The following is a 26849-nucleotide window of genomic DNA, read 5'->3' as shown; positions in this document are numbered from 1 at the left end:
TTGAATTCATACAGACACTCAATATGACAAAATAATGAGCTTTTAACTCTTCTCAATTCAATTCCTACAAATACTAATGAGACAGGAGAATAATTGCCCTTCAGCATCATGTAGCGTGCTATTTGTACACACATATGGAAATAATAATTCTGTATTCCCACAGTAATAGTATACACAATATGAATTAATAATTCTCCTCTTCATTATGCTCACAATTTTAAATAATTTGATTTAGATTGGATATTAGGATGATTCCTCCACTGAAAGGGTGGTCAAGGACTGGAAACAGACTGTGCAGGAAAGTGGTGGAATCACCATGCCTGGAACCATTCAAAGAGTGGATGCAGCCCTTGGGGACATGGTTCAGTTGTGGATGTGGCAGTGCTGGGCTAGTGGTGATATTTCAAGTCTTTTACAACCTAAATGGTTCTATGATCCTATAAAGAGCAAAATGTAATAAATTACACCAGGACCTCTATTCATGAGAAAGGACTTTGAATTGTTCCTGCACTGAAACTGTCAGACAGAAGCTCAGGGCAGGTAAATCAGGAATGGAGTTTCAGGCTCCACGAACTGCTATAAATGACCTCTGCAAACACTCGTGGGTGGTGAAAACAGCACAGCTCTCCTCATCCTCAGGTCCATGTGGGGATACCTCAAAATGAAAAAAAGGGTTGACTATGAGGTCAGATCTTATATGGATACTCAAATTCCAGAAATGCTCATGTCCTTTTTCTGAGAATTCACCCTTACGTACGGCCTAAACCACTTCAACTAAGAAGAAGCAAAACTGTTCACAAAATCCCCTGGCTAACCTGTCTTACATCACCCAAATCAAATATCCATTGACTAATCACTTATATTTCATTAAACTTTTTTATATTTCATTAAACTTTTTTTTTTTTTTTGTAACTACAGATTCAGTTTTTCGAATCATTTCAACAATTTTGCATCACCAATTTCAAAGCCGTTACCCATCTACTACACCAAGAACAGTCTGTAGCAAAGTAGGTTTTCATTCCTGACACACTAAACTTCCACTTGCAGGAACGATGCTAATTTAAGGCCCAGTGTATTATGATCAAATGTGGATTCATTTATCTTCACAGCTCTGCCTTGTGGATCCCAGGGCTCCACTGCTCCATTTGTTAAACCAAACAGCTAAAGAGCATCTCCAGTTTCATGCAAACATGATTTTAAAACGCTGCTAGCCTCCTATTCCATAAATAAATAAGCAACATTACCCAAATACTTAAAGTTTGGGGTTTATCTCCTCTTGCTCTGCAGCTTGTGAGCTTTCACAAATTCCAGTCATGTTCCTGGTCTGACTGCAACTACAGACACCAGATACTGACTAACAAAATGTAGAAGACCATCCCCCATTCCAACAAAATGGAAGGAGAAAAAGAAGTCTTCTACATTATATACACCTACTTATTTTAGTGTTTACACTTCCTGAGTTACAAAAAGAGATTATAAGCTTCAGGAAACCTGTGGTAAGAATGCAGTGGTCTGGATTTAACAGTGTCCTACTATGGACAGCCAAAGGTGCTTGGTTTTTCCCTTTTTCATAAACCTGCCTGCACACATTCTTTTTGCGATTTCAGCACGGGGAAAAAAAAGCAGATTCTATTTCTACTCTCAGAATACCAATGAGAACTTCTCTTATCACCTTTAATTTTGCTTGACTATTCTCTTTGAGATGGCATCAGATCAATGCATGAACTAATGCCTGTGCAGAGATTAGATAAGAATTTCACAGGAGGTTCAGCACAACCTCCTAAGGAAAAAAGCCTAAGCAAATATTAAGTGGAAGAGACATAAGAGATAATTTAATGGTAATTAAATGCACTGTCACAAGGCAATTGAATAGTTTTCCAAGAAGTCTTTTGTGTTTGCTCAATTATAACTTTTATTATTATTATTGTTAATATAATTAAATGAGAGAAATGAGAATATTTTCTGGGTTAGACAAACAAAGACCCCATCTTCAAGAGCACAAAGTCTATATACATACAAAGGCACAAAAACTGAACTCTTAGAAATCTAACAAAACCTATCAGGTTTTTTTCTGCTGATTACAAATTCAGAAGAGTTAAGAGAGAGGATGAATCTTCTCTGTGGGGTCTGGAGATTCTGTTATCTGTGAACTTGTCATACTCTCTGGCAGCGTGTGCAGATCTCTGGAAATTCAGGTAACAGTGTGCAATACCTGGAGAAGCTGAATACATATATATAAAAATATATATAAACACACACATCCTTTTCAAGCAGATCAAGCACCACTGCCATAATCTCCTCCACAATTTAACTGTTCAGAATGGGATCAGAAAGGCTAAACCAGAAGAAAAAAACCTGCAGGATGCTATTTGATACACCTTCATCTTACCTAATTTGTAAGACAAAACTGACTAATATAAACTTGTCACACAAATCTGGTTTTGAAAAAGCCACCCCAAAAACCCAAGTGACCTAAGAAGAAATCAGAAGAGCAACCCCTCACCTCTTTCTTGAGCCCAACAAAACCTTTAAGGCTCTCCTGCTAAACCTTTGTACAATTACATCACTTATACCCCATACCAGAGACCAGATGCTCTGGCAAGGATAAAATTACATGAAGTCTGTATTTATCTCCAATACTTTACGGTCACAATGTTACAGCAATAAGAATGCATTAAGATCAACAAGGCAAACACTTAGACTGACACCAGGATTAAGAATTCAAGTGTCAACACTGCTAAAATCCTATATACTTTTTATTTAGTAACTATCAAAACCCAGAATATGATATCTGAAGTGAATCATTTTGCTATATGTTGTTTGTAACATATTTGCTTCCACTGACTTACTCATTTTGTATTCCCACATAATGTGCTTATCTCAACTCCCTGAGAAAAATATATTGGAGAAGAGTTTAAAGGAGGATAAGAGACAAAAGTAATTTATTGCTGCAAACTGCTGTACTGATTTCAAGAACCTTTTCCCCTGGATATTTTTTAGTATGTTCTAACAAGTTTAAGTCAGATTTACAGTCAAGCAGGTGCAGGCTTTGGGGGGAAAGGATTAGTCTACTTAAGTTCCATTAAACATGGAATAATGTAAATAAAAACTGCTTTAGGCTTCCAGGCAAGTATTACTGCAGTGCCAGTGCCAGAGGAAGCAACTCCACAGAAATCTGTTCATTCATAGGGTGGCAAATCAGAATTAAAGTGTGACCTGAACTTCACATTTGGAGTTGACTTCTTGGCCACAACAGCTATGAACAGTCTGATATAAAAAAGGGCTGCAGTGTGGGGAAAACAGGAATGCCAAGCAGAAAGGCACCTCTCAGAGGTGGGAAAAAGAAGTCTTTCACGTGTTCTGATAAAATAAAAAATTAAACAAAATTGTCATTGCCCCCCTCCTCGCCCCAGAATGCACATCACCCACCATCAGGGAATAAATGCTTAGAAAGGGCAGGAATATCCAAAGCAAAAAAGGATTTTGAAATACACCATATTTCCTAATTTATTACTACCCTGATATCCAGCAACAATTCACTTTATTTAAAATACTTTTTATTCTTAACCATATTATAATTTTTTAATCACTCTTCTGCTTTTAACCAGAACAGAAATCTCTCTTCTGTCTCCAGTATTTTGGCCATTAAAAGTTCAAAAATACTCCTAAATCACAAGAAAAGAAAGGAGGTGAACACAACATGAGCTAAAAGGCTTTTCTCACATAGAAGATGGGCACATAAACACAAACCCAATTCCATTTCTGATGACAAGACTTATAAAATATTTGTTCTTTTACTTGAATGGGGAAATTACTGATGGCGTCACTTCTGAATCCTCAAAATTTACTAGAAGATAACAAGTAGTTTCCCAGCCCCAGAAATGGACAGCAAATTCCAGATGGAACAATTTAAAACAAAAATTGCAAAGAGAGGAAAGCCCAGGCTTGTGAAGATGGAGAAATTAGACAACAGCCCTATGCTATGATTTAAGGAGAAACCTATCACTGGCCTCGTATTTTATATACCAGCTGCTACTTTCAAAAGCCATCTGCTTCATTTTCCTGCACATGAGTTTTTTATGCAGCTGCAGTATTTCAGAAGAAGGTTCACCCAGGCTGACAAGCAGTTCATAAAAACATCATGCTGGATTTAGATCTCTTTATTAAGAACAACAGTAAAATAATTCTGAACTTGGCAAATGCTTTCCAGTTTAGGGATTTTTTTTTTTTTTAAGCTATTAGATACTGTGTCTTAGAAAGACATTTTAGGTTTAAACTTGTTTATAGCCTTATAAATTATTACATAAAATTACCAAACTTGACACTGAATTCTGAAGCATAAATACTGTGGAAGTTCTTTAGCAACAATACTATTAAATGGTATCTCAAAAAGAGCAAATACCAATAATTAGCCACTACTGGCTTTCCCAGCTTAATGTTACCAAGAAATTTCCCACAGGGTAAACTCCATTTTTTTCAGGACAGTTTAAAAATAAGCAATCTATTTCTCTTGCTTTTCTTTAAATCTCTATGACCTACTTGCACAACTTAGTCCTTTTTTATTTCAATTTTTTTTCCAAATTTGCACTGCTTTGAACACTGTATTTAAACAACCCTTCAGTGACTAAGTTCCCACTGAAGAGTTAAGACCATACTCAAAAAGAATCATCCCAACATATGAGATATTTAGATAAGCAACCAAACAAAGAAAATGCCTTCTGTACTCCATTCAGCACAGAGCACACAAATAGTAATTACAATCATTTAATGAAGCATGAAAACAAAGATTTATATTACATCATTTTCTCCTTACCCATTTGTTCTACACATTTATTTTTAGCTGGTGCTTTTATATATTGGGAAATTGTGTACTTCTGTTTGGTTGGTGAAATTTAGATTAAAAAAATACAAGCTGTCTCTTAATTGTCCTGTATATGAAATAATTTATTTATTCTCAGTAATTTCCCTGGGTTTATTTTTAACAGCTCAGGTGTGTTCTAGCACCTGCTTTTAAACATCCAAATTTCTACCTCTGGAAGGTAATTTGGTGGTTTGTACATTATAATTCACCACCAGCCACCACAGAGTTCAACCAGGATCTTTGTTTTACACCAGCACACAACACTTTTGGTGACACCTATCCCACCAAAATCCAGAGAAATTAGTCCTGCAATTTACCAGTTCCAGTTTCTGTAATGAAAGCCCAGAATACCTCAGTATGGGAAAAGCTGATCTTCAGCAACCACTTTTGTGACCAAGACAAAACTCCAAGTATACACCTCATTTGCTTTCCCCAGTTTTGCACTCGAAGGACGTTGCTCTGCTCTGCACCTGCAGCAGGTACAACACACAATCCCATCTCAATCCACGACACAACTCTTCTGTTAAACAATTATCTCAGATATTCTCTCCTTGTAGTGTTGAACACACCACAGAACCCCTACAGGACAGACACATCATTGGGTTAATGTGGAACAGTCACCTGGAATAAATCCTGATATCTGTAATAAACTGCTCCTCTATCCTTGTTTTCCAACAGCAGGTTCATGTAGGACACCAAGTTTTCATCACTACAACATCAGCTTGGAAGAACAGGGTCCCAACCCTCTACTACTACTTTACTATAGCTTCAGAAATATGATGCAGCATAAACCCTGAAAGATTTGTGCCTCATCTGCTCTGAATGAAGCCCCATGTGCACAAAAGCCCAGTGCCTGCTTCTAATGTCATCAGTATTTTTAGAAGCTACCTTAATGATCATAATGGTAGTTTTTAGAATACACATAGGAGGGAAACGCATATGTGCTCCCACCCCTATTTACCCATCTGATAGTATTAAATTTGCTACAGGAGATAAGTCAATATTAGGGAAAATTAGGGCTTTGGCCTCATCTAGGGGAGTTAGAAGCCCAGATCCAGTATCAGGATAACATTCATCTGCCATCTGCCCTTAGCTGCTCCTCCTCCTCATGTCCCAAGGTCACCATCTCTATATTATCTAGGGGTGATCTTTGACATCTCTAACTAATGTTGGAAGCTCCTCTGCTAATAATAAGGGCATTAGAGATGGTCTGGGGGGGAAACCAAGTTCTGACTAGGCATTGTTACGGGCAGAGCAGCCGTCTGTCCGAGTGGGCTGAGCTCCAGATGTCACTGCAAGAGACGCTGCTGCTACCTCGCAGCCCTGCCACAAAGTAGGACTGGACTCTTGGGAGCCAGAGGGAACTGAACCTTCTAAACAAGCCTTGCTCCCAGTTAATTTTATACTTCTCCTTTCCAACACACAGTTTTGAGTTTCCAGATCAAGCGAGTCCAAGCATCAATGTAAATCGACTTTTCTGCTTTTTGTTGTTACACACAAGTTAATATGCTGATTGCAGTAACATTTTGTTCCAGGCTACTAAAGAGATATATCCACACATCAATACATAGAAACCTGTCCCTGGCATTTTCAATTTATCAGGCTGAATGATGAGCAACTCAAGAAAAGCTCGCTAGGATGATTTTCACCGCTCTGGCTGACAGGTGGAAATTTTACATCAAAGCAACCCTTTCCCTTTGGCCTGAGCTTGGCTGACCATTCAGGTGTTAAGGAAGGAAGTGTCACATTTCTACCTTACAGCACTAAGGGAAAGCAGACATTGGGCACACAATATTTGTAGCCAAAGTAGCTCCACAACTATACAAACAGCAGAGCTTAAAATAAGAATGTCAGCGTAGTTTTGAGAGTGTAAATCAAAATTTACAGGAAAAAAATAAGTCTTTTATGGGATATTGTGAATTTCAGCAACTTCAGAAACCTACCCCTGTCAAGGAAATCTCAATTTTAATTGTCTTTTCAAGCTGTAAAGAGTAGACAGGAGAGGTCAAGTACATTTATATTTTTATCAAAAATATCTATTTTAGTACCTTTTAATCAGCTGCACTTCTTAAATTGACACTTCCCTGTAGGGTACAGTTTATGTCTCAGCCTTTAAGTCTTCATGAAAGATCTGTTGGGTTTTGGGTGGGCTTTTTTATTTTGTTGAGGGTTCTTTGTTTTAAATAGGCTGCCAACATCAGGAACACCACCAGCTTTTCTCCCAATGTCCTTCATTTCCTTCAAAGCTTTTCCTGTCAAAGTCATTTGCTTTAGGTCTCCTATTTTTATTAGGGTGTAAGAGATGTTATTTAATTAGGTTAAAGAGTCCAATTCCCAGCCTACATTTCAAATTACATCTCATGCACCTAAGCCTTATAAAACTTTAATCATTAAGTTATTACAGTAATTGCCTGGACTTAAAATTTCCTACATGTCAGGGACAGAGTTATAAAAATAATTTAATTTGCATGATGTATTTATCTGCCACAGTATAAAGAGATATTTCATTTAATGAAATACCTTCTGAGTGTGAACATAATCTTTAATAATCTTTACAGACACCACAGAGACAGAGAAAAGAAGTGCCAGTTGTCCACAAGAAACTTTTTCTCCTCTTTTATGTTTTTCCCTTACTTTTTTTTTTTTTTTTTAATAAGAAGAAGCATAATTTTATTCTCTTTTCTTTGTAAAAAGAGTTTTCTTATGAAAATGAACCTGCAGTGTAGTTGTCTGGTGAGACACAGAGAGCCCTTGTGGCACAGAATTCAGCTCAATTTTTTCAGGGCATCCCTGACCTGCCCTAACTTCGAGATCGTCCCTTGCTTGCAATTCCTTCTGTCACAAACTTTGGTTAATTTTAAAAAGCAAATTCAAAACGCAGTTCAGTCCTGTGGTCTCCTTTTTTAAATATATGAACATCTCCAGGGTAGCTCCACACTGCAGGCTAAACAAGGCAGCAGGGAAAAATTCAACACTGATAAAAACATTTTCTTTTTTGCTGGAATCTAAAAAAAAAACCAAAAAAGTTACTTTAAAAGTCTTCTGTTTGAAGCACAAGGACAGCAACAATGGAACAGCTGATGCCCAAGAGCTGCCCCCACCCCCCATACAGATGCTTACTCCCTTTTCATCAAGGGATAAACCATCTCCAATTAATGCAGGCTAACATGTTATTCAAGGATAAATGTGTGCAGGCTCTTGTCCCACAATAAAAGGAAGGCAATTCAAGTAGCTTACGTCTGATTCTCATTACAGGAATGTTTTTAAAAGCTGTATTCTAGCTTGGTTTGAGATATGGCTTTCGTTCCTCACTCAGCTGCTAAGGCAAAACAGAGGAGCTTGTCCTCTTTATTTCCACTTCCCAACAGCCATGTCACTGGAACACAGGGAAAGGAAGACACTCACTAGGAATTTCACCAACACTTATTGAAAGCAACTGAAAATACTCTCAAAAAGGACAGGAAAATGGTGAAATCTTATTTCATTATTCAAAACCTGTGATTTTGTACCTTTATTTTTATTTTCACTGAAAAATTTTAAAAAATCATACAAAAACCTAAGTATCTTCATTAGAGGTTTACAAAACAGTCAACAGAACACAAACACACACAGAGGATTCTACCTCTAACTTAGAATATGTTTATTATAAACATGAATTTATATTATAAACATGAAGTACACTATACTTCATGTTTAAGGTTTTGTGGATGGGATTAGAGCTCACTTTGGTTCAGATTTGGGTATTCAATACCACAGGACACAACTGCAGGCTGGCACACAAAACCTGTGCAGTGAGCATCTGTCAACTGTGCAGACAACCATAAATCTAGCTTTTCCTGATTTTTGAATACTCCAGCCTCACAATTCCAACAGCTCTGGGTGGGATCCAATTTGCCTAATTTGGCTGAAACTGTAAGCAGTTGGGCCCAAGGGAGTAATGCAGTCAATACAGAATCACCACCTAAATGCTCCACAGACTGAAAAAAGAGACAACACCCCTGAAGTCCTGTCACCCACTACTTCTGACACCTGCCAAAGAGAGCAGTAACAGAACAAAAAGACACAAGTCCAGCATTTAGTTTGTTGACCAGAGCCCTCAAATGGGATGTGAAATGACATGACTGGAGCACACAGCTCCTCCAGTGAAGGGGAATGACCTAAAGATCAGCCTCTCCCCAGCTCTGGCCTCAAAGCTGAGGCACAGCCTGAGCACGAGAGGCACGGCATGGCATCGTTAGTGGGACTGATTCTGATGTTATTAATGAGTTGTGTGGCTTCCCCCTGATCCCACATACTAATTTTAATCCCTTGCTGTACAGATTACAGAATGAAAGATCTCATTAAGTGCCCTGCTTTACACTTCCAATTAAGAGCAGCTCACGCCCACCGCAGATGGCAGAACGAGCACCATGATCGCAGCACATCCGGCCACAACCAGCTCTGGGCACAAGGTCTTGATTTGTTTGAGACTCTTGGAGATGAAGAATATTCAAAAACAAAAAAAAAAGGTCACAGCATCCATAAAACAGTCACAAATCAAGGAGAAAATAAGTGATTTCACATAGGAAGCCCAAGCTGAGAAGCCTGAAGTGCACTGATTTCCACAGGGCAGTGCAATCGCTGAAATGAATGGGAGTAGTCATGCATGTGGAGGCACAAACGTGTGCCAGCTTTGGGTTTAACAGCCTGGTAATTGTGCTTTGGGTGAGCTGGATGAATAAACCCTGTCTGTTGACAGTGATTAAGGTAACGTTTTGTTATCTTTACAAAACGTTCTGTGTTTTTACAGAAGATGAAGATCACTTGAGGATTTAAACTTTCTTTTTCAACAATACTGTGGCTTGCAACTCAGATTCAACAAAATCATTACAATTCCAAAATCCATGGGTGACAGAGGTAACCATGTTTCTTTTCCTTCTCCAGGAACTTTTAGATTTGTTGCTATACATTTCTAATAGACAAACAACGTGGTTGGATGTCAGCAGTAAGGTTCCCAGTCTCATCCTGACAAGAAAATCACAGGCATCTGGTCCTCACAAAAATCTTTTTTGTAACACACAAGACAGCAATATCTTTGAGTTTTACATTGAGAAAAGCCACTCTGACAGAGAGGTGTTGTTTCTGTCAGATTTTTAAAATTTTGTGACTGAGTTCTATGCTCCTTATCTCTGACAGTTACTTCTGTGGAGAAAGCTCAGGACATCTATGGATGCATGTATGAATTCTGTACATTCTGCTGTTCTTGCCTACACACAACATGATGCCTCTGACTGAGAGCAGTGGTTAGCAAAATATGTTAAAATGTTGCAGGAATGACGCTGAGATAGGAACAGAATGTGAAAAATCATCTTTCCCTGTTTCTTCATCCCCCCTCTCTGCTCTAGGTCTGGTTTATGATGCAGTGTTGCTGCTTAAATTCCTTCTCGCCTTCTTTTCATACATCACTGCTGCTGCCTTAACACTTCACCACATAAAAGTTATTGTCCTAGTTTATCCAAGAGGACAAGTGAAATTCATGGAGCGAAGCAGAATCATGGATAGAGAATGACAGCTCTGGAAAGTTCTACCTGATTTCCATGACAACAGAGACCCAAATACCTTACAGCACCCCGAAACAAAGAGCAGTGACTTTTAAAGAACCAGATTCAGAAATATCTACTATAAGGTGAAAAAGAAAGGGGAAGAGAAAATAAGTGGGATGATGTGCAGAGCAAGGAGACAAGAACCCCTGATCCTCATTTTCTAACAGCACTGGGATTCAGGGCATTGTCAGACACAGGCAGATGACAGCTTTGCCTATCAGTCCCAATGACCTTCAAAAAACCTTCTATTCTGAGCCACTTGTATCTGTTTGTAATGATTTCTCCAAATCCAGTTAGAAGTTAACAAACATTCCTCTGGCATTTCAAACTCCTTGCTTTAAAGAAACAGCTCCCTGAGGCAGAAACGAGAGGACATTGCAGGCTGGCCAGGTATTGAACAGGAAAGTGATGGAGTTCAGGAAATTATTTTGGAGCTCATCACCCACTTCTGCATCATGGGAAACACAAATCTCCTGTGTTTAAAGCCAGCATGAAGGAAGTCTTTTGCTGCTAAAGGAAAAAATGATTTTGTTGTACAAGAACCCCTGGCAGTACTACATTAAAAACTCACCAAAACTCAGACATTTTAAGCTGAATCCAACATATCACTTAAACTAGAATGTGAAGTCCAAAGAAATACTGCAAGATGAATGTCTTTTCAGAAGCCACCACCATAGATCAATACAAATATTGCATCACACAGTAAAAAAAAATATTAAAAACTATTTACCTAAGACAAGAATGTGTGTGCACAATTGTGCTTGCTGAAGTTAGGGGCCAGGGTAACCATTTTAGTCCTGACTCCTCTAAATAATATCCCCAGGAGGTTTTATTGTGAGCTTGTTGGTCTAAAAGCAGATTAAAATCATTTAACTGAATAAAATTAGAACTTAGTGCTTAATTTATAGAAACTTTGACTATTACAATGTTTTAGTAATCCACAAGAGATTTTAAACACAAGAAAATAACCTGAGAATGTGAGTGGAAAAGCTATTTGACGGTTTGTCATGAAATTGTCACTTACTTACACTTGCAAAAATAAAGAAATTTATCAGTTTAATCAAGTGTGAATTAACTGTAAGAAGCCAGTGGAACAACAGTCAACTTTATCTGAATTAGGACAATTATAACCTGCAGATTCACCTTGTTTTTGGAACTTATTCCTCACCACTTCTCAAGGAGAAAGATGCCATGGGCTTTGTGCCCTTTCTGCTTTATATATGCAACCTTACATGTTTTCCACTTTTCTGTTTCTGCAGTAATATGCTACCCACATAAATAAACCCAGAGTTTTCTAAATTCAGCAAAATCAGCAGAAGACAAAGTAGAAGAACTGAACATACCTGCTGATAGAAAAAATTCAGAGTTGGTTTGTCCTCAGTGAACTGGTTTAGAAATCCTTTTGGCAAATACCGAATTCTCAATTCATATCTGGAAAGCAAGAGAAAGAGACTGCTGAGCAGAATTAAAATTAACATTTCCTCTCAACGTTCTTAAAAATAGGAACAAACTCAAAATACTAGGAAACTGACGAAAAAATTCCCTTTTGATTACTCAAGAGAACTAAACTGGAATTTATCTGTCACTGATACTTCATAGAGATGTTCTGTTTGTAACAGAAACAAACTTAGAGCCCTGCTGTCTTCTCAGGGCTTCAGAGAGGACTGAAGCATCAGGAGTTAGAGCAGATAAGCTCCAGATCCATGGGAAGGGAGGCCCCATTAGGTGACAACAGATGAGCTGCCAGAAGCACTGACATGACCCCTGGCAACAGCTTTTATCTCTGGTTCTCACAAGCAGGGACTTAAAACGCTGATCCTGCTGCTCCAGGAGTAACAAACAGTGTCACTCAACAGGGAGCCACATTCTACAGGAGAAAAGGGAAAAGGACTCTCCTCCCTCTCTGATCAATGCTCTCATATTCATCTCTGGAATCTCCATAGGTTTTAAAGGGATTTCTCTGTAAAAAGGTTTCCTGCTCTTTTATTCACCATGAAGACACATGCAAAAAGGAAACAGTTTTGAACCTGACAGTCATATTTAAGGTAATTGTACACCAGAAGTGAGGGAAATTCAGAATGAGCCTTGACCCACAACCCACACCAAATCTGTATCCTTTCTCAAACATTAACTTCTGCTTTTAGTCCATAATTTTTTTGTCATAAACTTCTGCTTTCAATACCTAAATTAAGTATTATTGCTTGTCCTGTGGTAACAGCCCACAGTGTTTGACACAGACTGTTTGCTTCCTCCTCTGACACATTCCTTCAATGGAAGTCTGATAATGAATGTCTCCATCCCTTGGGCTGTGCCAACAGAGCATATCCTAACTAACACTCTTAACAGTACTTCCCAAAGTAAGTACATTTAACAACCTGCTCATGATAAGAGCAAATATTACAACATTTCAATCTGTTGGTTTCAGCAGGACAAGAACTTCTTTTCAGCAAGTGATCTGGCTGCCTGTAATCAAGATTTACATGGGGATTTGGTAAAAATTTACTCGGGGTAAGTGCTGCCTAGGTTTCCACTTCAAGCAGAAGTTGCAATACCCTTTTTTACTTTGGATTCATTAAAAATACATTGTCCTGTTAGAAACCATTAAAATAAGGAAAAAACTTGGAAACTGTAAATACACACGCTGTATACAAACAAAGAATACCAGAATGATGTCTTGTTGTAGTATAGCAAGGTATTTCTTAATTCCTGTGCACAGAAAACATGTTGTTAATTAAAGAGTGAAATGCAGGAGAGGCTGAGAACACCCAACAGAGAGTAGATTTACACTGGATATAAGGAAGAAATGTTTTACTCTGAGTGTGGTGAGGCCCTGGCACAGAGAAGCTGTGACTGCCCCATCCCTGAAGTGTCCAAGACCAGGTTGGATGAGGCTTGAAGCAACCTGGGATAGTGGAAGGTGTCCCTGCCCATGGCAGGGGGTTGGACTCAGTGATCCTTAAATGTCCTTCTCAATCCAAACCATTCTGTGATACAAGGACACAGACACAGATAAACAAAAAAAAGACTCAAAGTCATAGTTGAGACAAACTCTCACAGATTACTCTCATATGTAAGGGAACACAGAATCACCTTCTATTGCTGTTCAGCCTTTGCATTTCATGATCCCCAGTAGATAACTAGTTATTCACTAAAATTTAGGTATCAGCCAAATTGTACCTCCAGGTATTTATGTGTCAGGGACAGAAGGCAGCATGAGAACACTATCCAGTGCAGAAAAGCAGAGCCTCTCCTGGTTTTTATTCTGCCATATCCGATAAAATCTAGTGCTGAACACAACTGCAGAGACTGACATGGAATACAACAAGTCTGTGTAAAAGACTTCCTTCCTTTTTGGGAGCTCTGTAATCCAGTGTATTTTAGAACGACAAAACTGTTAAGGTTGGAAAAGACCTTTAAAATCTTCATGTCCAACCATCAACCCAGCACCACCACCACGTTCACCACTAAACAGTGTCCTCAAGTGCCAAATCCACACTTTTTTTGGAATATTCTTAAGGATGGTTACTCCATTGCTTCCCTGGGCAGCCTGTTCCAGTGCTTGACAATCCTTTCCATTAAATTTTTCCTAATATCGAACTTAAATCTCCCCTGGAGCACAAATATGGTGAGGGGCAGCTGAGGAAGCAAAGGAGGCTCAGGGGAGACCTTATCACTCTCTACAACTCCCTGACAGGAGAGAGTAGCTGGGTAGAGGTCAAGCTCTTCTCCTAAGTAACAAGAGGTAGGATGAGAGGAAACCAGCTCAAGTTGCACTGGAGAGGTTTAGACTGAATTATAGGTCAGAAAATTGGACATTCGATATCAGAACAAATTTCTTCATGGGCTGTCAAAGACTGGAAGAGGCTGCTCAGAAAAGTGGTGGCATCACATCCCTGGAGGGATTTAAAAGACATGTAGATGTGGCACTTAGAGACATGGTTTAGTGGTGGCCTTGGCAGACTAGGGTTAACCTTAGGTCTTGATTACCTTAGCGGTCTCTTCCAGCCCAAACAGTTCTGTGGTTCTAGGATGCAGAACACCATTACTCTCTGGGATTAAAAATCCAAACAAAAACAAACCAACAAAAACACACACACAAAAAAAGAAGAAACCAAGAGAGGATAATCAATCTCTCTCCTTTATAGGGATGTGTCCTTTTAACTGATCAGCCATGAAAGTGCTGCTTTTTGCAGCAGGATCTCAGGAGAGTATCAGGTAAGGGAAGCAGCTCAGCTGGGACAGTCACCATGGGTGACCTTCATTACCTATTTATAACTTAATCTCTGCCTGGGCTTGTGGGAATGAAGAACCACCTTCCAAAGGCCAACTCAAGGATGGGCTACATTTTCAACATCCTCTAAATTTACTGTCTTTGAAACGCAGCCAACTGACAAGGATGACATGTCCCTTTCTCACAAACCAGGTCTGCTTTCGGAGCAAGGATCTCAGCTGATGATCACACTCATTATGTTTGATAAATGGTTCCTGGAAGATCACCACTCTGCGTGCTGCTCTGCCCCTTTCCTGGGGCTCAGCAGCACTCTGACACACCTCACAAAGGTGGGCATCAATAGAGTTCACAAGTTGTACAGTGAAGTGACCCATCCCCAGCAGAGTGAACATCGCTGAGCCGTTCTGGGAGCTTCCCTGGCAGTAACAAGCACTATTAGGGCAGCTACTGGAGCCAAAAAAGAAAGGATGATCCAACTCTTAATAACTTATGCCACTGAAAGAAATAATCTTGCCAGTCCCAACTTTGCCTCCAGCAGGTTCTGATTCAGTTCACATCAACAGAAAAGTAACCTGAACAGAGAGGACAGGAACCAAAAGGGCAAACGGGAAGTCTCGAGTTTAATGAACTGCATCAGCTCACTGAAGGCTTACAGAAGTATTAAGGCTCACAGAAGGAAAGGAAAAGGACTGGATAACTGGAAGCCAGAGAAGAGAGAAGACAGAGTGCATGCAGCAAGGAGAGGGACAGATCTGTTAGATCAACTTGGTCAATTCATTAAACCATCCCACAGGTGATCCAGCCTTGTATGTGTGACAGGGCTTTTGTATCACAGCGACCAAAACTCACAGTCCAGGACTGCGGGGGTGTCTCCTGCCTGCCAGAGCCACAGCATGGATGTCACCTGCTTACAAGGACCTGCTTTACAAACCCAAACTACAGAGCTGGAAGGTGCCTGCCCTGTGGGGAACAGGCTGTTCCAACACACACAATGTTACATGAACCTCTTGATATTTCTTTTGTGTGACACAAAAGACAAGCGAAAGGAGCAGTGCTCTGGCACACAGCAGTTTTGGAGACATGAGGTTCAGCAGCTGTGCCTACTGCTCAAGGCTCAGTATTACACAAAATGCTGAGGGCTAATGCTATCTATGATTTAAGAGCCCCACGTGCTGCTAACCCCGGCTCATCCAGCAGGGTGATGGATTTTATTTTGGTAACTTTTGTGTGCAACCTACTGACAATCCTTCTAACTTCTAGTACCTGGATTAGTCCAGAAGAATTCCAAGATGTAATTACTGAAGACTGTGAATACACAACCCTTTAATTTGGATGATAAAAATAAAATAACCACATGAGGTATTTAGTGGTTTAGTAACACTATAGGAAGCTTTTAATTTAAGAACCATTCCAAGACGACTTCCCCTTTAGTAATCTATATATTTCTACAAGTACTGTCATATGATCTTAGACACTTTGTGTTATGGCATTACAAATATGACAGCAGCATTTTCATTATGCAGAGCAAATCTCTCTGGGTTTAAAAGGTATGTCAGGCTGCATGTATTTGATAACACACTAAATGACACTTGGAAAGGTACTGAATAATTTACACCTTATCATAGCTCTTTCATGAGCATTTTACACAATTCCTTCCCACAAGGTTCAAAACAATAGCTAAGTTTGTTTTTAAAACCAATTAAATGTGTTCTGCAATGTGTACCATGCAAGTTGTATCACCTTATAAAAATGGAACTGACACTGGTACACCAGGTAACAAATTTCCACAGCATAAATTATTCGCATCTCATCACCACATGATAGCACCACTACCACAGAAAGGATTCAGGAATCTTGTCCTTTATAAGCTGTGATTTCACAACATTATCAATGAAAAATTTCATGTGAGGGAAAAATTTCATGTTATCACAGAAACAAAAATACGTAACATACACAGAAGAGAATATGCAACATTCCTGAAACACGGGTTTTAAACATTCCTAATTTCTCTGAATTTGTTAAAACTGGGACCCTAAAGAGAATTTACAAACTGAAGATTGCCAACTGCGACATCTGCTAGAATATAATAACTCCATTTGAGAGAAATTAAGTATACACTATTTACGATAATTTTGCAGAAGGTATGTTCAGCCTCTAAAATAACCAGCAACTTCTGCACAGATTGTGGTTATGAAGATAAAACCACAGAAATAGATGCACAACGCCCCTGCAATGAATGAGCAACCACAGTAATCTACTCTTTGGTTTGATCTCTATTTGGTTTATTGTATTTTACAGTTCTGAGCTCCCCATTTTCTTTAGTAAACTACTGTGTCTTTCTGCAGATAAACTTTAGTTTCCTCTTGTCTTTCTACCAGGAAAGTGGACAGAGCTTCCTTCCTTCCTCTCCTGAGCAGGCACTACCAGCTTACTCTCCTAAAAAGTTGAAGAAAATTAGGTCATGCCACGTTTATTAATCAATTAACCAGCATCATGAAAAACTTTAGCGAATGTGCCCAGGCTATGAAAAACCCCCAAAATTCTGCAGTTATTTTTCTAGTGTTCATTGCTCCTGGTGTAACTTGAGAAGATCACAGTCAGAAGGCAGCCAGATAATCACTTATTGCTCTGGGCCTTAATATAAGTAAGTTTAACAACTGAGAAGTTTCATAACAAGAGAGGGATAAAATGATTTTTGACTGCATTTCACTATTTCAAACCCCATTTCTCGTACTCAGTCTATAGATAAGTACAATCAGTACTTAAAAATATCCTTTGGCTTTATTTAAAGAACAAGATTTATCCTTTTAAAAATTGCAGCTATGTGCTTATATCTCAACTTATACCTCATCAGGAATAGCATTCCTGTCCTAAAACTTTTAAAAACGACAAAACTTGCAGATTTCAGCACAAATGATTAGGAGATTTCTATTTTAGTTCCTATTTTATACTTCCTCTAAATTCCAGGTTTCTCTTCCATTTGCAGGAAACCCCTTAAAAACACAAAAACCCCTTCAAAGCAGCACATTGCTCACAGCTCTTAGTGAGAAATTTGGTGGGTTTATTTCCCCCCATTCCACCAGCTCTATTCCACTACAAGGAGATCTTTCTTAGTAAACCAAATTACAGAGTATTTTTTATGACAAGGCAGGAAGACTTATATGACTGACATGGAACAGACTTATGCTCTTACTTCCATTCTTCTGGAGGGTGGGCTAGTTCAAATTTCTCTCTCACATTGGACACCCCCATGTCCAGGTGTAGCCAGTGAACCTCCTCAGATTGCAGGTGGCTGAGCCGTAACCCATAGCAGGCCACGTTTTTCACTTTGTGACAGTCCACGATCTTCTGAATTATGCCCTGAAACAGACAAACACACACTCTTTACAAGCTGTAAAATACAATAAATATATATATATATTAATTTGAAATATTACCACGTAATACCCTACACTAAATACAAAGCAGCACATAGGTAGCAACCTTATTAAAAATGCCAAACATATTTTATTGTTAGCTACTCGGTCACACAACCAGTTACAGTTACTGAAGTTTTACCAGCATGACTTCAGAAAACATCAGTAAATATGATCCATGCATCTTATCAGATTTAGGCCAGTATTTCTTCTATGTAAAACAGAGTAACATAAAAGCCAAAATTTCAAAAGAAGGATTGTGGATGAAAACAAGATGTATTAGTTCAAAAAAACCCAGCAGCAGCCTTTAAAAATCGCTCTCCATCAAGAACCAGAAAATCATCTTGGACTTCCATCCTCTTTAGTGTCCCAACAGCCAAGACTTCATAGGTCACACCACAGTCCCTTGGTTTCCTTCCCCCTCCCTCCCCCAACTCATTTGAGATTCAGCAGAGATCCCTTATAAAACCAGGCAAGAGACAATTATTTGGGAACGTTCTCAAACACAACAAATGTTGTTTGCCCTGAGGTAAATTTCAAAGTTTGAAGATCTCTTGCCCAAGAAAGGAATCTTTTACATAAACCCATAGCAGACTGCCGTGTGTTGGAGTCCAGGGCACAGGGAAAACCCCTCAAATCGCCCTGGGGGCTCCAAGATCCCTGCTGGGACCCCAGGAAAGCATTGCCTTTGACCTTAGTCCAAGGGAAAAATTTCTTCCAACACTTATAGATGAATTGAAAAGAACAAAAAATTAAATTAGATAGTAGTTTAGTTTGTCACAGGGTGAAAATTTGTAGTTTTGCGTTTTTAGAATAGAAGTAGATAGGAGCAAGATGGAGAATTTTGGGCAGTGTCTTAAGTTCTTCGACCATCTTTGACGGTAGCACAAAGACATTGGTAGAATGTGTGTGATGTAGAGAATTGTATGTCTAGAATTGGTAGTGATTATTGGCACAAAACTGTAAATATAGTATGTTTTAAGAGTTAATTGGACTAGAAACCTTTAGAAGACCTTGAACACCAGGTCTCATGCTCTTGGCAGCAATGTCTTTCAGCACACTAAGCCTGGTGACAGGCAGTGCACAGACTTTAAGATAAGAACACCTTTTAAGACTGAAGATGCAAGTTCCACTCATCTTTCAAACCCTGGCACAGAACTTTTAAAGGAAAAAAACCCTGATTAGGAGCATCCTGGACTCAAAATACAAGAGCCATGTCAGACATCAGCAAGGTCTGACATGCAGTAACTAAAAATCCAATGTGTTAGTGGAGCAGGGATGAGCAACCTTTCAGATGCAGCGTGCCAGGCTGTCCTGCTCTCATCTCCATTAGGGAGCCAGCAGGAGCTCTGCTGCTGCCTCACAACCCTGGCAAAGGGAAGCTGTGTCTCTCTGCAAGGCAGCAGATCCCTGCTGCAGGAGCTCAGAGCTCAGCAGGAGCTATCACTGCTCCCAGATACATTCACAGGCCTTTGCTTCTGTGCCTGTAATGGTCTGGAAATTTCCTACTGAAAACGCTCATGCAGGTAACACACACATACACAGATGCATGCAGAGATGCACAAGTGCTGATTCTTGCTCAGAATTTCAGCAAAACATCAACACACAACCCATGGAAGTTCTACAGGAGCCAGAAGTGGCCTTCCAGAGTGAATTAGGTGAGAGGGTTTTCTATAGGGTGATACTGTGGCCCTTGCACATAAGTCTGGTGAGGAGCAGCTGAGGGGGCCCAGCCTGGAGGAAAGGAGGCTCAAAGGGGACTTTAATGCTCTCCTCAACTCCCTGACAGGACATGAAGCCAGGTGGGAATCAGACTCTTCTCCCAGGGAACACAGGACAGGATGAGAGGAAATGGCCCCGAGCTGTGCCAAGGGAGGTTTAGATCTGTATAAGGAATAATTTCTTCACTGAAAGAGTAAAAGCCCTGGAACTGGCTGGCCTGTGGAAGTGGTGGAGTCATCATGGATTGAAGTGTTCAAAAACCATGTGGCTATGGCACTTGAGGACATTGTTTAGTGGTGAACTTGGTCGTGGCGCTGGGTTCATAGTTGGATCTGATGACCTAAGCAGTCCTTCCCAACCTAAATGACTCTGTGATTGCTTCCCAAAATTTCTTGTTTAAATAAACAAACCCCGAAGAAATTGTTTAAAACCCTGATTTTGCAAATTAAGCAAGCAGAAAACTAACTGCAAAAAGAGAATGAAGGAAGCACTAAATCTGACTAGAGGGGGAAGATGACACATGTAGGAGTGGAATCATGCTGTTGGTGAGGTGATATCAAGCTGTTAAATCAGCTCATACATCTCCTCAAACTGCAACCTTTAAATAATCTTTCAGAAGCAACACAGTGCACAGAGAAATGTAAAACAAAATTCTTTCAAGTCTACAGGAAGGAAACACAAGCCATGTTTAGTAAAGTCATAGAGATTGAGTTAGAAGAGGTTCCATCAAGCCCAACAGGACCCTATGTCCAAAAGCAGCAATATGAACATTCTAAGGATCATCTTTTTGGTTCAGAACCTGCAGTGCCCCAAATTTCCCTTGTCTCCCGTGCCCTGGGGTTGGACATCCAGCACTAAGTGGATGGCGAGCTCAGACCTGAAAGAAGATGGACAGCAGCAGCAAAACAAGCAGGAGCAGAGGCTGGTGGTATTGTGTGGGAGGGAAACTTCCCAACACTGGGGGCAAATCCAAGCCTTCAAGCAGCTGGCAGCAGCACAGACTCACCAGCCACAGCCTGTCCCAACAGCCAGAAGGTGCCCGAGCTGCCGGGACAAACGTCTGATGCAAACAAGCATCTCCCCGCAGGCACCTCGGTAACACAACTCAGGGTAAAACCACTCAAGGAGGAGCCACAGCAGCCACAGATGGGTGCCAGGGGATGAGGCAACACCAGGCAAGCACACAGGAACACTTCCCCAAAGTGCTCTGCAGGAACACTTCCCCTAAGTGCTCTCCTAACCTCAGACTATTTTTATCCCAGTGGATTTCCCAAGCCAAGCATTGTTTCTGTCATTCAGCAGCCTTCAGTGAAACTCTTCCAATTACTCATCCTGTCTCCTCCTAAAGCAGTTCACTTTTTGCAGCCTTTTCCAGCAATTCCAAAGGTCTATCAGGTCAGTGAACGTTTTAAATCTCCATCAAATGTAAATTGTTTAAGTTTGTTTCTTGCCTGCATTTGAGGCTCTTTGTATCACAAACTACAAAGGAGAACAGTTGCCTGGATCCCTGGAAACACCACCACCAAGTACTCTCAGAAGAGACAGAGGCATATTTAACCTCTTCCTCACCCGAAGGACAAGCTCTGCTTAGTTAGTAAAGTCTAACATTTTGGCAGGCGAGCTCTCAGCCAAAGGGAATGGTGCCAGCTTTTCTATATGCAAACAGAGGAGATTCATTAATTTTCATCTCTTCCTGCACCCCGCACAGAGCATGTAACATACAGCACTAGACTCTGGAAATCCATCCCTTCCCCCACCTCTGACACTGCCAACTGATAATGGAAATGGAGTTTTGTGTTCTTAGATGATAGTTATGCCTGCTGTGATAAGAAATGGCTTTGGAAAGGAAGAAATTATGGTAAGATTATCTATGACCATGAACCACTGAGACCACTGATGCATAAGGCTCAGCTGGAACCATTAATGCTCTACTCAGGGAAGAATCAAGATGGGCATCTCAGACCCTCTCCAGTCTTCATGCTGGGATTTCAAAAGGACTGAAGAAGCTAGATGTCCTAATTCCCACCAAAATCGAGCAAGACTTTAAGCCTCTCTCTTTTATGTATCATCAATCAAATCTAAACCTATCATAGAATCAAGAATCAAAAATCAAAATAGACATATTTTCTGATTTATGTAAGAAGGGTGACGTATGTGGCAGGGTAGTTGTTGTCAGACCTAGAAAATCATTAGTAACAATTAGTACATGCTGCAACTCAAGAAGAAGCAGAAACACTAAGGATACAGAAGAATGGGTACATCGGAGGTCAAGTGCAAGTGCTGAAAAATGTATTTCAAAAAGCCATGTATTGTCAGGAAGAAAGAAGTGGTGTTCTACATGAAACAAACACATGAAGTGCTTTTCTTTGCTGTTGTTTAGGAAAGCTGCAGAGTTCATTTCAGGTGCTATCAACCCACAGTCAGAACCAAGAACTGGAGAAATAAGAAAACATGATGATTAAGATACTCAAAATGGCTCGTTTGTAGTCTCTAGTAAAATATCTATTTGCTTATATACTTCTTTATTATTAATAAACCAGAGGATTGGAATTTTAAAACATTTAGAGCCACAGGAGAACCCAGCAGAGAACAGGGAGGCTCATCTAGCCCCAGGGATTTGCCCAGCCCTGGCTGCTCTTTCCAAACAGCCCAAGATTAATCCCCATGGCTTGCACTGGCACTGCAGCAGTCTCAGCTCAGTGCATTTAACTCCCATTAGCAGTAAATAACATGATGAGTCTCCTCAGGTCCTGGGCAACCTCCACAGACCCAGTGGAGACGCCTGGAGTGTCCAACAAAGGCACTGCCATCCCTCCAGGATGGGTGACAGCCTCTGTGCCCTCCATAGTGGCTCTGTGAGGAGCCCTGCCAAAGCAGCCTGATGTTCTGTGGCAGTGATGAGAACGCGTAATCAGAAGTTTCCAGACAAACAACTTAACTGCTTAACCACTGCACAAAAGCAACTACAGCATCCTGCTGAGACATGTCACCACAATCTTTTAGCTGGAAGCATGGCCAAAGAAATCAAATCTCTCCAGACTCTACTGCAACCAGCCTTTTAGCTCAGGAGGCTCCTCAGATGGATTGCTGAGTGGATAAAAAACGGATAAGGACCATCAGTTTCAACCTGGATAACAAACTTCTGACCTCAAATTAATCATAGCTAGAAGTACTTGTTAGAGAGCTTGACACCAGCAGAAACCTAATACAGAATGAGATTTCACTTTGGGTATAGGGATCCCTACATGAATATAAATTCCCATGAGGAGTTTTCATGTGTTTGTTGGCAGCTCCCTACAACTGCAAGGCAGTCACACAATCATCTGCCACTCGAGTGCGGTTTACCATAATCACATTGATTTTAATTAGGTTTCTAAAGCTGACATTTACATCCTGAACATAAAATAGACTAGTACAGCCGAGCAAGAGACAGTGGGAAGCCTTCAGAAGAATTTCCTATCAATAACAGGCATGGGATAGGTGACTTTTCCCTCCCTTTACCCCAGAGAGAAGAAGAAAAAGCTTTTTCTATAGGTAGAAAACTGGATAGCGCTCATCTGTCTGAAGAACCTGGAGATATGCATCACAGGTAATTTAAAAAAATAGATTCATGTTTGCCCTAAATTAGGAGAATGTGCCCAAAAATATAATTTACAGTGCAGTATATTTAGGAGAATGCTGAAAAATCAAGACAGAGCAGAGAAGGGCCAAAAGGCACACAGTACCCTTGGCTCTCCCACTATGTATCAATAATACTTTGCTGCTGTAAATGAGTGAAAATGAATTGCTTGCTTGTAAATTAACAAGACTGATGTGCTACTATGAATAAATTGAAGACAGAATAATATACTCCCAGTGTGACTACAAACCTAATTTCCTTATTTAGTAGGAAGGAGAAAGTTTCTTGCACCAGAAAAAGTTTTGAAGTAGCAGCTCTGACATAGGGACAGCGTGCTAATGTTTGTGCAGCACTTCAAATATGTCAAACACTATTTATACATCAAGTTTTGTAACTCCTGATGACAGATTTATATGGGGGGCTCAAATGAAAAGCTGAACAAAAGTGAATGGCAAAGGTCTGATGAAAATTAATTTATAATTCCCATAAAGGAGAATTCTAGAATGTGCTCGCTGCACCAAAATCTGGGCTATCCTCTGATAACACTATGTCTGACAGTCAAAGCAAAAAGCCCACATTCCTCTTTTTCTCATCACTCTGCTTATCCAGCAAGTAGATTTGTATATCATACAATAAACAAGATTGGGAAACTGATGAGGCGGTACAAGAACTCTGCCCCTGAAGCCCAGCAAGTTCATACCGAAAGCACAGGCTGAACACAGGCTGTGCTGGTGGCCAGCATCCTGTCACCATTCCAGCACAGAGACACATCAGCTCAAGCAACACATCCACCCAAGTGCCTCAGAGCCTTTCATATCCAAGCCATACTCAGATCTGTCATCCCAAATACCTCTCCACGCCCACTCAGAATTCCACAAAGAACCTTCCAAGCACACACTGACAGCACTGACAGAGCAGAGCTGGTACAGCCCTGCTTTACGGTCTTCTTGGATTAATCAGCACTTTTCTGATCCTACTGCACGCTCCCCAAATAAATGCAATGCTCTTTTAAAGGCTGACAATAAATTTAGTTTTCCAGAAGCTTAACATTCAAAGTAGTGTGGACAGCAGGGCGAGGGAGGGGATTCTGCCCCTCTGTTCAGACCCTACCTGCAGAGCTGCAGCTAACTCTGGGGGCCCAGCACAGGAAGGACATGGAGCTGCTAGAGCAAGTCCAGAGGAGGCCACCAGGACTGTCAGAGGGATGGAGGAGCTCCCCCACAGAGCCAGGCTGAGAGAGTTGGGGCTGCTAAACCTGGAGAAGAGAAGCTCCAGGGAGAACTTAGAGCCCCTTCAGTGTCCTAAAGGGGCTCCAAGAGCGTTGGAGAGGGACTTTTTGCAGGGGTATGAAGTGATAGGATACAGGCAAATGGCTTTAAAAAGAAAGAGAGTAGGTTTAGGTTAGATATTATGAAGAAGCTTTTTTTACAATGAGGGGGTAAAACACTGGACCACGCTGCCCGTAGATATGGTGGATGGTCCATCGCTGAGAACACTCAAGGCCAGGTTAAATTGGGCTCTGTGATAAATCTGGTAGAAAAATTCGTAAATAAAATAATAATCAAATGTATAATATAATGGTGTTAATAAACTGTAAAAACCTAGCAGGTAGAAATCTGTACCTAGCCAAGTCTCCGCGGCTCCAGCTGTGAAACAAAAAGCAGGACAAGGACCATCAGACCAAACAAAGATGCTAGCCAGCCCCGATAAGAATCACATCCTGTTCGATGCAAGGAGAATTCCTTCTTGAACGGTGAAGCAGAATTCCCCGACCACGAAAAATTCCCTGGCACAATATGCACACCAGAATCAACATAAGACTGGCTGGCTCAATTCACATAAGAAAAAGATCTTCCCGGAACGGATCCACGGGACTCAGCAAATCCGGGAAGGCCATCTAGAAGAAATTTGGACTATTTGGTCCATCCTGGACACCTGTACTGCCTCAGGACAGAAAAACCCTATAAAACAGCGAACTGAGAATCGTTCAGGGTGCATTTGGGTGACCTGTACCTTGGTGTGCAGACCCCTCATCCACCCGGCGCTGCGCTGCAGATATCCTATTTTGTGGTTTTCTCTGTTTGTCGGTGATTGGGATTGTTTGATTAATAAACCGTTTCTTTATTAATCTGGATTTTGCCCTTGCGTTTATAACAGGCTCTGAGCAAACAGATCTAGTTGAGAATGTCCCTGCTCATTGCAGCAGGAATAGATAACCTTTAAATGTCCTTTCTAACTCAGATTTTTCTGTGATTCTGTATTTCACTACTCCCTATCCTCAAATGCACTTGCAAAGTCTTAAGAGCCCCCTTGGATCCAGTTTTTGTACAGTTAAACACTGATGCAGCATGTTGACTTGAAGCCATCTACAGTTCTAGATGTTTTCAAAAAAATGTCAAAGGGCTATTTAGATTAAGTTTAAAATGTTATTTTGCCTGTGTGTCTCCTCTAAGGGTATCATGACTATTTTGCACAAGTAAAACAGGCATTCTAAAGCCCAAGGGTACTGCTGTCTTAGTATACTGATTATCACTATACCATACACTTTTTTGTTTACATTTCAAAGTCCCTTATTTTGAATTCTTGCTACCTTTTTCAGGTTCTCAGAAGGGAGGCACCTACAAAATAACAATACAACCATGCCTCGTTTTTTGATACAATTCATGCAGGCACACAGCAGAGAAAAGGAATGGAAAAAAAAGGTAAATTGCACCAATTTACCAGCTCTTATACTGGACCAGGAATGATGTAATAAATTTTTACACACATCTACTTGATGTTTGAATCACTGCTTCTATACATCAAATAGTTCCACTGCCTCAAAGCACATAAATCATTGTACACATGTAGAAATGAGATTTGAATATGCAACCATTGCTGTAAAGAGCTGACTTCAATAAAAATACTAATGCAGCTTTGACTCCTGTCAGTGCTCACAGACTCTTTCCATGGAAATCTGTGTGACCAGGCTGCTCACCTGTTACTAAATCTAGTAAGAATCTATTTTAAATCTAGTAGGAACCTATTTTAAAAAAGAAACCCAGTAAATTAAAAGTTACCCAATTAATATATTTGCATCTGCTTTACAGATTGCAGTAGATACACCAGAGCAGCTCCACCCCAAGCCCATTCTCCCACAACTCTTCAAGCTCCTGGCTTGGGAGGAACTGAGCAGCAATAAAGCACATCTGGCCATTCCACAGTTGGTGAGCAGCAAGTTCAATACTGGCTACTGTCAGTCAGTCAGAATCAGGATTGTGTAGCCCAGATGTGCCCCAGAGTAGCCACAGTAGATATCTGACACCTTTTGTCCAGATATTGGCTCTAAATAACACGGGTTTGAAAAAGAGGGAGAGACTTGGAGGTGAGTGGGTGGAATCACATCTGGAACTGAGGCTGGACTGACAAGCCTCTTGCC

At 40.4% G+C, this 26849-nt stretch overlaps 1 protein-coding gene across 8 annotated transcripts in view; it reads right to left on the bottom strand.

Moving 5' to 3' along the window:
* PTK2 (protein tyrosine kinase 2) overlaps positions 1 to 26849 on the bottom strand; it is a 190405-nt gene that overhangs the window by 75854 nt on the left and 87702 nt on the right. For all 8 annotated transcript variants that reach the window (XR_014591267.1, XM_083873480.1, XM_083873477.1 and 5 more), the window contains 2 exons: positions 17868 to 18034; positions 11787 to 11874 (listed from right to left, as the gene is read on the bottom strand). Coding sequence is in view for 7 of the 8 variants with exons in the window: in XM_083873480.1 (XP_083729606.1) it covers positions 11787 to 11874; positions 17868 to 18034 (255 nt within the window). In the remaining variant the exon portion in view is untranslated. The remainder of the gene's footprint in view (positions 1 to 11786; positions 11875 to 17867; positions 18035 to 26849) is intronic.

The sequence above is a fragment of the Zosterops lateralis genome (assembly GCF_965231275.1).
Source record: "Zosterops lateralis genome assembly, chromosome: 1".
Classification (NCBI taxonomy): Eukaryota; Metazoa; Chordata; class Aves; order Passeriformes; family Zosteropidae; genus Zosterops; species Zosterops lateralis.
The sequence above is the reverse complement of the archived record's forward strand: the minus strand, read 5'-3'. Positions and strand labels throughout refer to the sequence as shown.